The 14,300-nt window shown below is 47.2% G+C and overlaps 1 protein-coding gene across 2 annotated transcripts in view; it reads right to left on the reverse strand.

Annotated features, from left to right (window-relative positions):
* The window catches only part of LAMA1 (laminin subunit alpha 1), a 126,607-nt gene that overhangs the window by 50,039 nt on the left and 62,268 nt on the right, over positions 1-14,300 (reverse strand). For both annotated transcript variants that reach the window (XM_018039604.1, XM_018039603.1), the window contains exons 16-25: positions 11,818-11,928; positions 10,308-10,435; positions 9,225-9,311; positions 8,362-8,573; positions 4,780-4,886; positions 3,872-4,049; positions 3,117-3,253; positions 2,194-2,430; positions 1,055-1,198; positions 245-424 (exon numbers count right to left, since the gene is read on the reverse strand). In XM_018039604.1, coding sequence (XP_017895093.1) covers positions 245-424; positions 1,055-1,198; positions 2,194-2,430; positions 3,117-3,253; positions 3,872-4,049; positions 4,780-4,886; positions 8,362-8,573; positions 9,225-9,311; positions 10,308-10,435; positions 11,818-11,928 — 1,521 coding nt within the window. The remainder of the gene's footprint in view (positions 1-244; positions 425-1,054; positions 1,199-2,193; positions 2,431-3,116; positions 3,254-3,871; positions 4,050-4,779; positions 4,887-8,361; positions 8,574-9,224; positions 9,312-10,307; positions 10,436-11,817; positions 11,929-14,300) is intronic.

The raw sequence follows: 14,300 nt of genomic DNA on the forward strand, positions 1-14,300 counted from the left end.
GCAGCCATTCCCTTCTCCAGGGGATCCTCCTGATGCAGGGATTGAGCCAGGCTCTCCTGCATCACAGGCAAAGACCATTCATCTGGGGGACTTTTTCTAAGTGTTACCACTCCATCCCCTCGCAGAAGAGAAGACTAATACCCACTCCAGTTGGGAATAGGCCAAGCCAGGCCCTTGTGACTTCCACGGGCACCTCTGCCCCCAGGAAAGGTGGACGGGGCTCTAGGCTGGGTGTTTGTCTCACCTGGTCTCCCTGAAACTGCCCAGGCAGCCGCCAGTAAAACGGCTCCGCGTGGACCTGCTGCCTGACGGTCACGGCGTCCAGCAGGAAATCGGGGGCCTGGTAGTACACCCCCTCGGTCGTGCCCTTGAGGTTACTCTGAGAAACCACACGCAGGAGAGGCTGATCTGGGCCCAGCGTCACCTGAGGGGAGGGAGGGGAGGACAAGCCACTTCAGAACCTGAATGAACTCTGCACCTCGGACAGTCAGAAGCTTTGCTGTTTCAGGTCAGATGGCTTCATTACTCAAACAGGAATAAGAAAGGCTTTTCTTTTAAACTTAAACAGCTGGACTAAAATGAACTGAAAGTGCTATACTGGGCAATGTTCAGCTATACGAAGGAGACCACTGACATACTGCAACTTCATCTTCCGACTAAAGCTGTGGGTAGGTTAGCACAGAGCGACACCAATGTCTTTGTTCCTGCTCCATTTATTTCCTGGACGGCAGAGGCAGGGCTCTGAGTCTTTTATTTTTTAGGCTTCACAGGTCTTAATTGCAGCTCGTGGAATATTTACTGTGGCATGCGGGATTTAGTTCCCTGACCATGGATCAAACCTGGCCCCCTGCATTGCGCGCTCGGAGTCTTCAGCCACTGGACCACCAGGGAAATCCTAGAGTTCTGATTCTTAATGATCTCAAATCAGCTTCCTAGAATTTCTGACCCAGTAAGAGGAAAATGCAACACAAGTACTTAACTGTCTCTCCCACCTGCACCCAGCTCCCGAGGATAGAGAGTCAAAAACAGAACGCTTAATGCGCGTGTGACTCACCGGCGTCCTCACGTAGCCCTCGGCCTCCGAGCACAGCTGTGACAGCCCGAAGCAGAAGCAGGGCGTGCATCCCCGAGGGTCCGCCTCGTCCAGAGCAAAGGTGCCAGCTCGGCACTCAGCGCACTGAGGACCAGCGACATTTTCCTAAAGGGGACAAAGCGATAGATTCACTTCTACTTGAAAAAAGGAGACACAGTTTCTGAACAAACAGAAATGGAATCAAACACAGAAACCATCCTGGATGAACAGGCACGGATGAACCAGCTGCTTCTTAGGCTGGCTCCTCAACCTCTCTGAGCATCAGTTCTCTCAGACTCAGTGATTCCCAAGCTCAGCTAATCATCTGAATCATCTCAGAAGCTTCAGGAAAATGCAGACACCCTAGTGAGTCTCCAGGACGGGGCCTGGACCCTCCTGGAGTGAGTCCCCAGGGGACTGGTGAGCAGTCAGGTGAAGAGCCTTGAGCCGGTTCTCCTGCACTGGCCGTCCGTGGTGAGAATTGAGACCACAGATGCGGGGAACCAAGCACACATCCACTGAGGATCCCATCACCCCCGACCCACTTGAGTTTCCCCTCCCTCATCCCCCACCACCAATCAGCCCAGGACCAGGCTTCCATTTCCTGGGCCCAAGGAAAGGACCAGAGAAAGTGGTCAAGGACCTTCTAGTAACAAAGCACAATGGGAAAACAAATGAAAATACAGTTAGGTATGATGTTGAAATCTAATCTCCTGGGAGAATAATCAATGCAAATTTCCTCCAGTCTGCTCAGCAGGCACAAGAGAATAGTTACTTACCAGCTGCACAACCACACATTTTCCTGAAGCCCTGTTATCTATTTTACCTGTATATTCAAGACAGATTGGCTACTCAGCCAACTGGGACACATGATAGAAAACTCGGCGTGTTTTTCAAATCAGTTCCATCATCTGACACTTGTAATAAACTGTACAAATTCCATCTAAAGCATCATCCATCACTCTAGAAGAGCACACACAGAATTTAACCTCAGACCCAGAAGGCGGTGCAAACTCATTAAGAGAAGCATCTAGAAGCCAGGTGCTTATTTAAATGGTGAAAGCCCCGAAGTCATGATGACGAGTGAGAGGGTGGAAAGGAAGTGGGGTCGAGGCCAGTACCTTGCAAGAGCAGGCTCCGGTTTCCTGAGCACAGCTGCAGAGACCCTGCTCCTGGTCACAGGTGTTGGCCAGGGTCCCCCTCGGGTCACAGTCACAGGCCACGCAGTTGGGGAAGCCTTTGTACCCTGGGGAGCACTGGTCGCAGGCCCGTCCACCGAATGCAGGCTTACAGGGGCAGCGGCCAGTGACTACATCACACTGCTGGCTGGCTGACCCCACACTGCTGCAATTACAGGCCTGGAAGAGAAAACAGTGAAATAAATCAAAAGGTGGCTTTTATATTTTCATAATGTGTACATACAGGAACGACAGAAAACCTGGAGAAACCATACAAGCAAACAGACCTCTCTCACTACTGCTTTTTGGACTCAGGACACAGGCTATCAAGAGACAGGACCCATATTGCCGGACATCGTCGAACCCCTGCATGCTGGGCTACAGTTGTGGACTGAAATTCAATCTACTTAGTAGGTCAAAGCAGTCCAGCAAAATCATGTTAGAAGACGAGTAATGTTCCCTCTATTTTCAAAATGCAAACTCTACGTTTAACAGACAAAAGTAAACACAGAAAAATAGAACCACGAAGATGGGACATATGTGCCCCGCCCCAGGAAAGCACTTTATGTCCTTCTCCTGGAAAACAGCGTATATTGCAGAATATATTTAAAAGGCAGTAAAATAAGATTTTGATCTACTAACCTATCAATTTCTCAAAGGTAGGCTCTTGAAGAAAATTTGGAATATTGTGTTTTAAGGTTGTCACTTCTTCCACTTAGATTCCCACCATGGGTGCTGAGTTATGAATAGAAACCATGAAGCCACTCAACAGGTTAAAATTAAGCACACAGCTAAAAGAAACAGGATGAAACCTGACACAGCAAAGCAGTTCTCAGCGGGGAAAACATGCAGGTGGCCACACGCACCTGGCATCCGAGCTCTGGGTCGTGGCCCCAGTGTCCGTCTGCACACTCCTCGCACGCTGCACCCCGCGTGTGAGGCGGGCACACACACTCCCCGGTCTCCGGGTCACAGGTGTTCTGGGTGTGAGCGCAGTCGCAGGCTACGAGAGAGATACGGGGTCTTGTTAGGGATCAGGACCGTCGGGTCAACCAAAGGAGTCAAGATGCCGCTGCTGCAGTGTCTGCCTGTGTTAATAACCGCAACCACTCCTGCAGTTCCTGAAGAGACCTCATGGTCCCCAGGACCCCACCATGTCTCATGAGAGGCGGAGGCTCCTCCTTGTTGAAGAGAGGCTGTTGCATGAGAGATGATCAGGAGGCAGTGGAGAAACAGACAGAAGGCCAGGCAAGGCCTCCACAGGTGGGGAGAGCAGACTGCTAAGGCTTACTGAGCCTCTGTGTGCCAGTCACTATGCCAAGAACTCTAAGTACCACCTTGACAATAACTCCTGGATGGAGTCTGATTGGCTCCCCCACTTTATGGAAGAGGAGACCAAAGCTAAGGCAAGTCATTAGCCTAAGCTCACAGTTAGTACAGCCTGACCAAGGCTTATGGACTTCCCAGAACAGGGATCTGGAAACAGGAAAAAGGAATGACATCCTACATATGAAGAAAAAACATAAAGGAACTTAATAGAATTAGTCCAAAGTCGAAGGAGAGTTCCAAGAATAGTTTAGGCAATACATGGAAGTCTAAAACGCTGAATCCCAGCACTTACGTGTACAGCCGCCGTCCTGGTAGGCATAAAAGCCACGGGCACACCTGTCGCACTTCTCCCCGGCCACACCCGGGATGCAGAGACACTGGCCTTCTGGCGTGCAGTCATCCGACAGGGAGCCGGCACTGCAGTTACACGGCAGGCACCCGAGCCCTGAGTCCAGCCCGTAGTAGCCGTACTGTTTCATGGGGGCAGAGCAGAGGAAGACAGAACAGATTTCAGTCAATGACTAGTACCTACTAATGGAGAAGGAAATGGCAACCCACTCCAGTACTCTTGCCTGGAGAATTCCGTGGACAGAGGAGCCTGGTGGGCTGCTGTCCATGGGGTCGCACAGAGTCAGACACGACTGAAGTGACTTAGCATGCATGCATGCATTGGAGAAGGATATGGCAACCCACTCCAGTATTCTTGCCTGGAGAATCCCAAGGACAGAGGAGCCTGGTGGGCTGATATCCATGGGGTTGCACAAAGTCAGACACGATCAAAGCAACTTAGCAGTAGCAGCAACCTACTAACCACCGACTTGATGGACATGAGTTTGAGCAAACTCCAGGAGATAGCAGAGGACAGAGGAGCCTGGCATGCTCCTCTGGGATCCCATGTCCATGGGATGGCAAAGAGTCGGACATGACTTAGGGATTGAATGGCAAAAACAAAAGTACCTCCTAGAACATTTCCAAATCAGCACCTGCATGTGTCCCAAGCTCACAAAGGACTCGTGACATCATCCCACCACCCTCGGAACTGATACACACTCTCCAGATCGGGACACACAGCTGCTCCCGCCACCGTGCTGCAGGCACCCACTCTTTCTGACAGTCGTGATCCCATTTCATCTGAACCAGTTCCAGACGTCAACACTGACGCACACATGAATTGTACGCGAGGACCTGGAGGCATCTTACCAAGCACTGGTCACATCGCTGTCCGGTCACGTATGGTTTGCACTCACAGAGTCCAGTTTCCGGGTGGCAGACGGCAGAAAGGGAGCCTTGGCCATGACATTCACAGCCTAACACACACAGAAGACATATTTGTGCCTATTTCTGGATATGGCTCTTATATAATCGCTTAATCCCCAAAGGAGAAATCTTACACATTCATGTTTCAAACCGGAAAATGAGAACAAAATGATTGCTTTGCAGTAACTTTAAAAATTTACACTTTTTCTGAAAGAGCCAACATAAGGTTGGTGGAAGGAACCATCATAGAGAAAAAAATGTACTGAAACTATTAAGGTAATAATCTGCAAATGAGCTTCACCAATTTCATGAATCCCTTGAAATTTTTAAAATGAGCTGCCAAGGTAAATCAACCAATCTTCATAAAAAACATGCAAAGATTTCAAAATCGATTTAGCCATTTGCTCATTCCAATCATATACAAATATTTTAAGTTGAATTATAGCCATGTAGATAATTAATATTATAGTTCATGATTTAATGAAATATTTCTTATTCTAAGACCTGAGTCCTTTGACTCAGGCTGTCAGGCCTGAGGTTTCAGTTTCCTCTTCAGCCAGAATATTGATGTTTAAAGCTACAAAGTCCCCCACCTTCTCAAAATGATGCAATTTAATGAGTCCAAGAAAGGTTTAATTGATATTCATACCACAGCTGTCAACACGCTCTTCATTTAAGATTTGTAATATGTTCACTGATAGATATCCCAGGATGTGTGCTATTCAGGAATGCTTGGGCTTAGAAAATGCACACTCTCTGTCCGATGGCATAATCATGTAAGAAAAACGACACAAAATATCTCAGGCCCAAGCACACTGTGTGTGGCAGGCTTTGCAGGGCACACACCCGTCAGCTTGTATCTGTCACATTATAGTCAAAATGTGGAATAAGTGAATTAACCTTCATAACAAACACAGACGGGGAGCACTAACATTTTTCTATTTGGTGAAAAATCTGTATTTCTATTTGGTGGGAAATCTAAGACTTAGAAAGATGATATAATTTACCATAGATCACACAGCTATGTCAGGCTGGATGTACATAAAGGAAAACTTGTAAATGTGTTTGAAAAACTTGGGTGTATGAATCCACTTCTTCAACACTAAATTTTATGTAACCTAAATGTAGATCAAGTATTTCTGATGAAAATGTAGCATCCTTATTATTGTTGTTGTTTAGTCACTAAGTTGTGTCAGACTCTTCTGCAACCCCATGGACTGTAGCCCACCAGGCTCCTCTGTCCATGGGATTTCCCAGGCAAGAATACTGGAGTGGGCTGTCATTTCCTTCTCCAGGGGATCTTCCCTGCCAAGGGATTGAACCCGGGTCTGCTGTGCCTCCTGCATTGCAGGCCGATTCTTTACCACTGAGTCACTTAGGAAGCCCGTACTAATTAGGATAGGCTATAAAAGATGCACTGAATTTTGAAGACTCATTATTAAAAAAAAGAAAGCAATCATCTCATTAGCACTTTGAAAATTTGATTACATGGATAAAATAACACTTTCTATATACTGAGTTAAATGTGTTATTAACATGTATTTCATCCAATTTTTTAATAATTTTTAAAAGGTGGCTACTAGAAAATTTTGAATTACATGCATGGCTTGCATTTATAGTGGACACTATTGATACAGAAAAATAATAAAAATTACTGTTCTTATTGCTAACAATTATAATTGCTACCATTTATTTACTGTTTAGAACTTTAAATTTATTATCCCATTTATTTTTCAGAAAGGCCTAGTATACACATATACTTATGTCCATTTTACGCATGAGGAAATAGCAGCTAGGAGAGGTTAATAAATTTGCCTAATATCACACGGCTGCTTGGTGACCATGTAACCCTGGATGCTACCGTGTGTTATTCAGACCCTAAAGCCCTGAACCCACACATGTGCTTCCCTGATACAACATCCTGTATAGCTCCCCACTGGACTTGGGATTTTCAAGTCTGATAAAGTTCCAACTCCCATCACAATACTTAGCATAGTGCCTGGGAAGTCACAGACATGCAATAAGTGACAAATGAACTGTCATCAAGGTTTGCAATAAGCACGAAAAGAAAAGTCAGGAGAACGGTGAAGGCATCCGGTAAACTCTGAAGCTTTACACAATCACAGGTTATCATAATCATGATAATTATCATCTCCTATGATAATCAATCAAGATGCTGAACGTCAGGCTCCTAAGCCCAGGGCAATTAACACCTTCATCTCTTGTCCTCCTAGGCAGCATCTTTTCTGTATCACTGGCTCCCTCTTGTGTCTATACGTTGTAATAGCATAGTAGGGCTTCAGTATTTATAGGAAATCATCAAAAAGGTGAAGTCATCAAAAGGGGCTTCCCTGGTGGCTCAAGATGGTAAACAGTCTGTCTGCAGGAGACCCGATCCCCTGGACAAGCAAATGGCAACCCACTCCGGTATTCTTGCCTGGAAAATCCCATGGACGGAGGAGCCCGACAGACTGCAGTCCATGGGATCACAGAGTCAGACACGACTGAGCGACTTCACTATCAAAAAGGCAGTGATAGCGGTAAAGAGCCTGCCTGCCAATGTAGGTGACATAAGAGACACGGGTTCAGTCCCTGTGTGGGGAGGATCCCCTGCAGGAGGGCATAGCAACCCACTCCAATATTCTTGCCTGGAGAATCCCATGGACAGACAGAGCCTGGAGGGCTACAGTCTACAGGTCACAAAGAGTCAGACACGACTGAAGCAACTTAGCACGCATGCATCAAAACAACGTATCACTGCAATTTTTACTCTTTCATTCTTTTTTCAAGAATCATGCAAAAAATAAAACTGAGAGCTGTATCAGCCTTAAGGCTATATGTTTGTCATCCTGGGAATTTGAAATTTGCTTTTCTCAGTAACTGATTCTGCATGGTCTGTCATTTCAAGGGTCTGAGCTGAGCTCTGCCGAGCAACATGGAGTCAGCAGTTCAGGCAAAGACCACTGAGATGTAGGGCTAGGGTCTCCCCATTTCCTATTTCACATGTTGCAATCCCATCTGTCTCAAGAAGCCCTTAGCATCTACCTAACAGGACAGGCTTCCTTCACCTCCTCAGTCCCTGGGAGCAGTGCCAGCAGTCTGTGGAGTACCACTTGCTCCTGAAAGGGGAGGCTGTGTGTTTTCTAGGTCACTTGACCTCCGTTTGGAGTAACTGAGCGAGCTAACCCAGTGCAGATGGGGTCAAGTGACCTCCTGGGCCAAGCACTGTTTGATGGTAGGTAGATGGATGGAGGAGTTTCCCCAGTGGCTCAGGGGTAGAGAATCCACTTGCCAATGCAGGAGACTCAAGTTCAATCCCTGGGTCAAGAAGATTCCCTGAAGGAGGAACTGGCAACCCACTCCAGTATTCTTGCCTGAGAAATCCCATGGACAGAGGAGCCGGGTGGGCTACAGTCCATGGGGTCAAAAAAGAGTCCAAAATGATTTAGCAACTGAGCACAAGATGAGTGGAGTCTCCACAAGGTAGTAAGCTGTGGACCCAACTGCAACAGCCCACACACTCACCACGGCAGTTCTTCGCGGTCACCGCGTCCCCATAGAAACCATCAGCACACCTCTCACAGTGAGGGCCGTCAGTGTTCCCAAGGCATCGCAGGCATTCTCCGGTGACGGAATCACAGCTTCCAGGCTGCAAGAGGTCGACGTTGCCACTGCAGTTACATGGGACGCAGGAGTCTCCAGGCACTGTTGGGTTTCCATAGTAACCGTCTGCACATCTGTATAAAAGATGGAGAGAGAGATGCACACAAATGCAATTACTATAGACTGTACCCCACCATCCAGGGACTCTCTGAGTGGTTAATCAATCAGACTGACTCTTCACCTAAGATTTACTGGGAGAGGAATGCGGCTCCCAGTTCAGGCATTCACAGATCCCATCACTCATTGTGAAACATGGGGAGTTCGTCCAAATAAGCCAACAATCTCCTGGGACAGGCTCTGGGCCCAGGCAACTCAACCCACATCCCACCATTCAGGAAGGCCACCTCCCATGGAGACCAGCCAGACTTGGCACCAAGACTCACACGGGAAAGACAGCCCCTGGCCTCCAGGCGCCAGGAGACACTTATATCAAACTAGCTCTCACTTGTGGAATTATCCAGAGGAAAAGGACATTCAAATGTGTGAACAGACGTATGAACTCCTGGCTGTTTCCCACTGCTACTGATGAGAACTCAGGTTAGCTCAGAGAGATCAAAGTATTCCCATGGACTTTCAACATTAATTTTTTAACTGATTGACTGGCTTCTCTCTCTGAGTCTATAAAATATAATTACATATCAAAAACTCTAAAGCCACACGTAACTACACATTTAAAAACAAACACATTGTAAACATTTTTGGAAACCGGCTGAGTGAAGGAGTACCTCTCGCACCAATCCCCCGTGTATCCTGGGGCACACTGGTCACACACCACTTCGTCCCCATCATCCAGGTGGCAGGTGGGGCTGAAACTGACAAAACGGCAGAGATGAATGCACTTCTCCAGTGGATGGTGCAGAGCTCCTAAATACTGAAATGCTTGGCTTCCACCCCTCCTATCCTTACACACCTTCACTGGATCCTCACTCCTTAGCCCAGAAACGAAGGCCCCCAGTCACACAGCCCACCCAGTGGGCACTAGACACTCCCTGTTTGTCCCTTCGCCTGGGCTGCGTTTCTCCCCACTCTGTCTGGGCTCACCGGCTCACCCTCAATGCCCTCCTCAGCGGTCTCCTCCAGGAGGCCGGCTCTGATGCTCAAGCCAAGTTCCTCTCCTCCAGTCCCTGGGGCTGGCTGCCTGCCTCAGAGCTGCCCACACCGGCCAAGAGCAAGTTCACTTCCAATTTCCTCTCCTCCTTCAAGTCTCAGATTGAGAGGTTCCTCAGGGCATCACCCCTGGTAGATGCCCCCTGCAGAGCAGACATACTTCCCCTGTCCTCATGATCACACAGTGGATGCCATGGCGCCGGCAGCCACGGCTGAACACTCTGATGCTCAGGACACCTACCATGATACCCAGCACATACCAGGTACTCAATACAGATTTGTTGAATCAACTTAATGAATTCAGTTCATTCCCAATGAGCCTCATGTTTACATATTTTGGTCATTAGCTCAAATACTCCTGAAGCCCAGGAACAAGTTTTATTCATATCCATGTCCCCCTCTACTTCCTAGCCCACTGGTAGGCACACAACACTGAAGGAAGTGATGATCAACATTAGACCAAGAGGAAAAAAGGCAGGCAAATGTCCTTGCCACCACACAACTTGCCTTATATACTTAAATATGTCAAGCTTTTCTTAAAAGACAGAGTCTTTTCCTCCATCTTGAGTCCCAATTAATTACCAGGGGGCAAATTCACACTCTCATTGCACACAGGTCTTGCTCTGAAGACATCAGTGCGGGTCTGGATGGGGACCCTGGCCCCTTGGGGCAGGACTGGCTGGTGGAGGGGCCGGGCTTACTTGTTGGAAGCCGTGGAGAGCGGGCAAGCACAGGGCTGGCAGTCCCCAGGGGTTCCTCGGGAAGGCAGCCCATAGAAGCCGGGCAGACAGCGCTCGCAGTGGTCACCGGCGGTGTTGTGCTGGCAGGCCTAGGACACACGTGTGGTGAGGCTTGGCTCTGGCCCGCTGAGCGAGCCCCAGAGTTACCCACAAACAACTTGCAGTCCAAGGAGAAAAAAAAGGCAAAACACTAAAACAAGTCACCAAACACTCCTATATGAGGAGTGGCTGCCTGTTTCCAGACTGGCTGATAAAATCTTTTAATTTGTGAAAACAGGAAGCAAGAGACCTTTCACTTCCAACCACTATATTTCGTCTCCTCTGCAGTAACGAAGTGGATCAAAGAGCTGCTCTCGGATCCTGGACGGCAGAGGGTGCAGAATGTGGACCCCGCCCCTCCCCCGGACCCAAGAGTGGGCAGAGGCCTCCAAACCCGAAAGGAAGAGGGAGAGAGCTTTGAAAGGAACAACAACCGCATCAAGCAATGGAAAGCTGAGCTTGAGGAACTTATCGTGGAAAGACTGAGTCCGCGTACAAGCCATCCTTCCACGCCACCCTACAGACACTTCACTTACAGAGAACAAAGACACGGACAAAGAGCTAAATGAAAGCTGTCCTTCCAGAGAAACAGAAAAAAGAGGCTCCAGAGAGCATAAGCAATGGGCGGCACCACGCCGAGGTCTTCCCCATGAGTCTGATCATTAAATTTTCCCTGCCCTGCTACTCAATCTCTTAGGGAAAAAGCATGAGCCACCCTCTGTGCTGTGCCGGTGAACAGGGTTCGGCTGATTACCATACACATTCATTCCGTCTCTGAGCGGTGAAGCCATTAGAGCCCAGGAGTGTGGCCTGGCTCCCAGGCACAAGAGCCTAAAAGAATTCCTGATTGAAGTTAAAAAACAAGTCTTGCCCTGTATCTGCCCCAAAGTTCATTCTCAAGATTAACCACACATTTGTTAAGCCCTGTTTCAACTTCTACTACATGAAAGAGGGACTTGTTTGCAGAGTTCATCTGCTAACAATGATGAAGCATTATATATTGCAGAAATGAGTGAGATGATCAGATTTCTTATTATTCCTCTTATGATATACTACGTAATATAATGTTAAAATCTACTAGCATTTGCATTTAAAAGATCTGTTCTTTTTTGCTTAATCAATGGACATTTTCTACCTTTATGTTGCTTTTTAGTCTTGTAAAGTAAATCATTACTTATTGTCTTAAGAAAAAACCTGCAGTGAAATGATACCTCCCTTTTCTATTATTACCAAAGCAACTTTTCTTCAAAAAAAAAAAAAAAGAAATAAAAAGCAGGAGATAGTCTATGTCTTGAACTTAAACCTCCAGATTTCCTTTGGGGTTCACAAAGGCAGGGATGTTCCCTGTGGAGGAAGCATTTTTAAAAAAATCACTTCTGAGTAGAGCCGGGGCTTCGGGGTGGGGGAGGGGCATATGAGGTCTCAGACTCACAAAGCAAACACCATGAACATCACACTCGGCTGCATGGCCGTGGCATTCACAGGGCTGACAGATTCCTCCGAAAAGTATTCCGTCCACGCGGTAATAGCCAGGAAGACAGGACTGCAAAAGAAGGACAGGTGACCATGCAGGTGAAGGTAACTTTTTATGCAAAAGGCAAATCATCGTTTTCCAAATATGTTAGAAACAAAAGCCGCTCAGTCTTCCATGAACAGAAAACTTATTTTTTTGCCCAAACATGCCATAAAATGCACCCATATGATGCATACGATTCAATGATTTGTTTCTTTCAGTAAATTTACTGAGTGGTGCAACTACCACCATAATCCAGTTCCTTATGTTTTAAAGGCAGAAACATGCACACAACAACTTAACAACTATTCAATAAGCCAGTGTACATCATAGGAGTTTTCCACTGCAACATTCTTAGAAATCATGTAATAGTCATTTAACCAGTATTTCAATGGAGAGGATATTTTTCCCTTTACTATTTTTCCTTCTGCTTAAAATTTATGAAATGTTGCCATCATAGTGTTAAACGCACATCTGTGTCAAATAACATCAGTTTAATAAAACAAGTGTTACAGGTGAGCTTCCCTTGGTTCTCCTGCTGGTCTGACAACTTGGAGGTTCAGGGACAAGGAGTCCCCTAGACACTGTACTTCAGGTCATCCTCCTGGTGACCCTGAGAAATTGACTGTCTATTTGACAGACATGCAATCTGAAACACGAAGCATTAGCGCTGGTCCTCGGCACTCATGCAATGATTCAACGCCAGGTGTGCACACCTGCAAGACCCCTGTCCATGGGCCGCCCAGGGCGACAGCAGACAAGAAATGCGTCCAGAGTGCAGACTGGGGAATGATTAATTTGAGGCTGGCACACTCCCTTGGGGCCATGGCACGTGGGGGTGTGGGTTTGTTGTCTATTGTTCTAAGGATTCTTAGAGATCATTTCATTATAGTGATAATATATGATGCCTTCATTCACACTGATCTTGGGAATGTGCCCTATCACCTCCCACAGCCATGCTCCCCTGGGGACAGCAGGCTTCTCTACAGATGGACATTGAGCAGGCAGCCACCTGGGGGTCTGTGTGGCAGCTACAGGGCTCCCCAAATTCCATTCTCAGTGAACAGCTGCCTGATTCTTTAAGTCAGCTTCTGAGCAAGAGTTGGATTACAGAATGAGTTCTGCTTGACACAAACCCTGACAAAGAAGACGTGAGCTTCCTGTTCCTGCCTGAGCATCATCCCACACACACTCACAGTTTTGCTTCAAAGCCACACCCACACCAGCACTTGCCCTCCAAAGCCCTGTCCACACCAGCACGTTCCCCCCAAAGCTCCACCCACATCAGCACTGTGCCCTCCAAAGCCCCACCCATACCAACACTGCTTTCCAAAGCCCCGCCCACTTGCCCTCCAGCAGTAACTCCTCCTTCCAGTCTAGCTGGCAAGGCTCCCACTTCCACACTTATCTCTGCACTACCTGTGGCTCCCCAAGCCCACATCCACATACTATGAGGTGATCTGAGGGTCATTTTTCCATTAAGCACAAGACCCACAGGGATTAGGACCTATGAACTCTTGTTGGTCCCCAAAATAAATGACATGTTAAAAAAAAAAAGCTCTTTGGTCCCCACCCCATACCAAAAATACTTTTCTAAATATTTAAAATAGAGATAAAAATATTTAATTAAATATCTGCACCAGGAGGCTTCAGGCCAACCTTATTAACTACAAAGTTAGTAAAGGTAAAAACAGATTATAAGTTGAACGTTCTCACTTTTTAAAAGTGCAAGCCAAGAAGTCACAGCCAATGACAAATGTTCACAATTACAGTTAGTCATGGACACGTGAGAGGACCTCATGGCAGTAGCCAGGGGTGAAGTTCAAATCCTAAGATGACCACTTGCTGGCTGTGTGACCTCGGTCAAGTTACTTAACCTCTCTGTGTCTCTGTTTCCTCATCTGTGGAACAGAAAGTATATGAAGGGCCTACCTGACAGGACTGTTGTAAGGATTAAATGGGGTAATATGTGGAAAAGGCTCAGAACAGTGCCAGATACATACAAAGTTCTTGGTAAGAGAGAGCTATTATCAATATGGATGTCCAAATAATTCAAAACATACCTCAACATTTTTAACCAACAGATTACTTTTAGCAATGAAGGAAAGAGTATTTTCATACACTGACTATGTGATGCGGAGCCCACATAAGCAACACAGCCGGGGGCCATCAACGGTCTCCACACAGGGCTGGCTTGGCTAAAGCTTTCCAGGGCAAGTGTTGGTAACTGGTAAATGCTCAAATACAATCGAAGTTCAATCCTCCTTCAGTTCAGTTCAGTCGCTCAGTCGTGTCCGACTCCTTGCGACCCCATGAATAGAAGCACGCCAGGCCTCCCTGTCCATCACCAACTCCCGGAGTTCACTCAGACTCACGTCCATCGAGTCAGTCATGCCATCCAG

This window comes from Capra hircus, chromosome 24 (assembly GCF_001704415.2).
Source record: "Capra hircus breed San Clemente chromosome 24, ASM170441v1, whole genome shotgun sequence".
In the NCBI taxonomy this organism is placed as follows: domain Eukaryota; kingdom Metazoa; phylum Chordata; class Mammalia; order Artiodactyla; family Bovidae; genus Capra; species Capra hircus.